The sequence below is a fragment of the Penaeus monodon genome, chromosome 29 (assembly GCF_015228065.2).
Source record: "Penaeus monodon isolate SGIC_2016 chromosome 29, NSTDA_Pmon_1, whole genome shotgun sequence".
Lineage (NCBI taxonomy): Eukaryota > Metazoa > Arthropoda > Malacostraca > Decapoda > Penaeidae > Penaeus > Penaeus monodon.
Genome location: NC_051414.1, coordinates 33,504,748 through 33,505,142, shown reverse-complemented (window position 1 = coordinate 33,505,142; position 395 = coordinate 33,504,748). Strand labels below are relative to the sequence as shown.

Here is a 395-nt window from a genome sequence, read left to right as displayed (position 1 = left end):
GAACGTGACGCTGAAGTAGATGTGCCCGCTCACCGAGTCCACCGTGTTCTTGCTGCTCAGCGGGAAGTCCAGCAGTCCCGGGGAGCCGCTACAGGAAGGACAAGGTAAGCAGTGACTTTGTGCAGGTTTTTTGTAGTGCCCTTAAAGCTACGAAAATAAACAAAGTATAAAACAAGGCACCACTTTTTTATTAATATGCATGTATTAGCAATTAAATAAATCAAACAAAGTATTTAACACGCATACACATTACATTTATAAACTCGAGTGAAGTACCACAAAACAGTATCTGTAAAAAATATTTCTATGGAAAGTAATTTAGACATGTATTCATAAATGAAATAGGGCATGCACACAAATTTCCACCCCGCTCCTGGAGTGAACTCTTCTCTGCC

The 395-nt window shown here is 40.5% G+C and overlaps 1 protein-coding gene across 1 annotated transcript in view; it reads right to left on the bottom strand.

Moving 5' to 3' along the window:
• LOC119592186 (E3 ubiquitin-protein ligase HECW2-like) overlaps positions 1-395 on the bottom strand; it is a gene marked incomplete in the record, with an annotated part of 33,790 nt that overhangs the window by 31,588 nt on the left and 1,807 nt on the right. Inside the window, 1 exon segment of the mRNA XM_037941016.1 lies at positions 1-88. Within this exon segment, the coding sequence (XP_037796944.1) occupies positions 1-88 (88 nt within the window).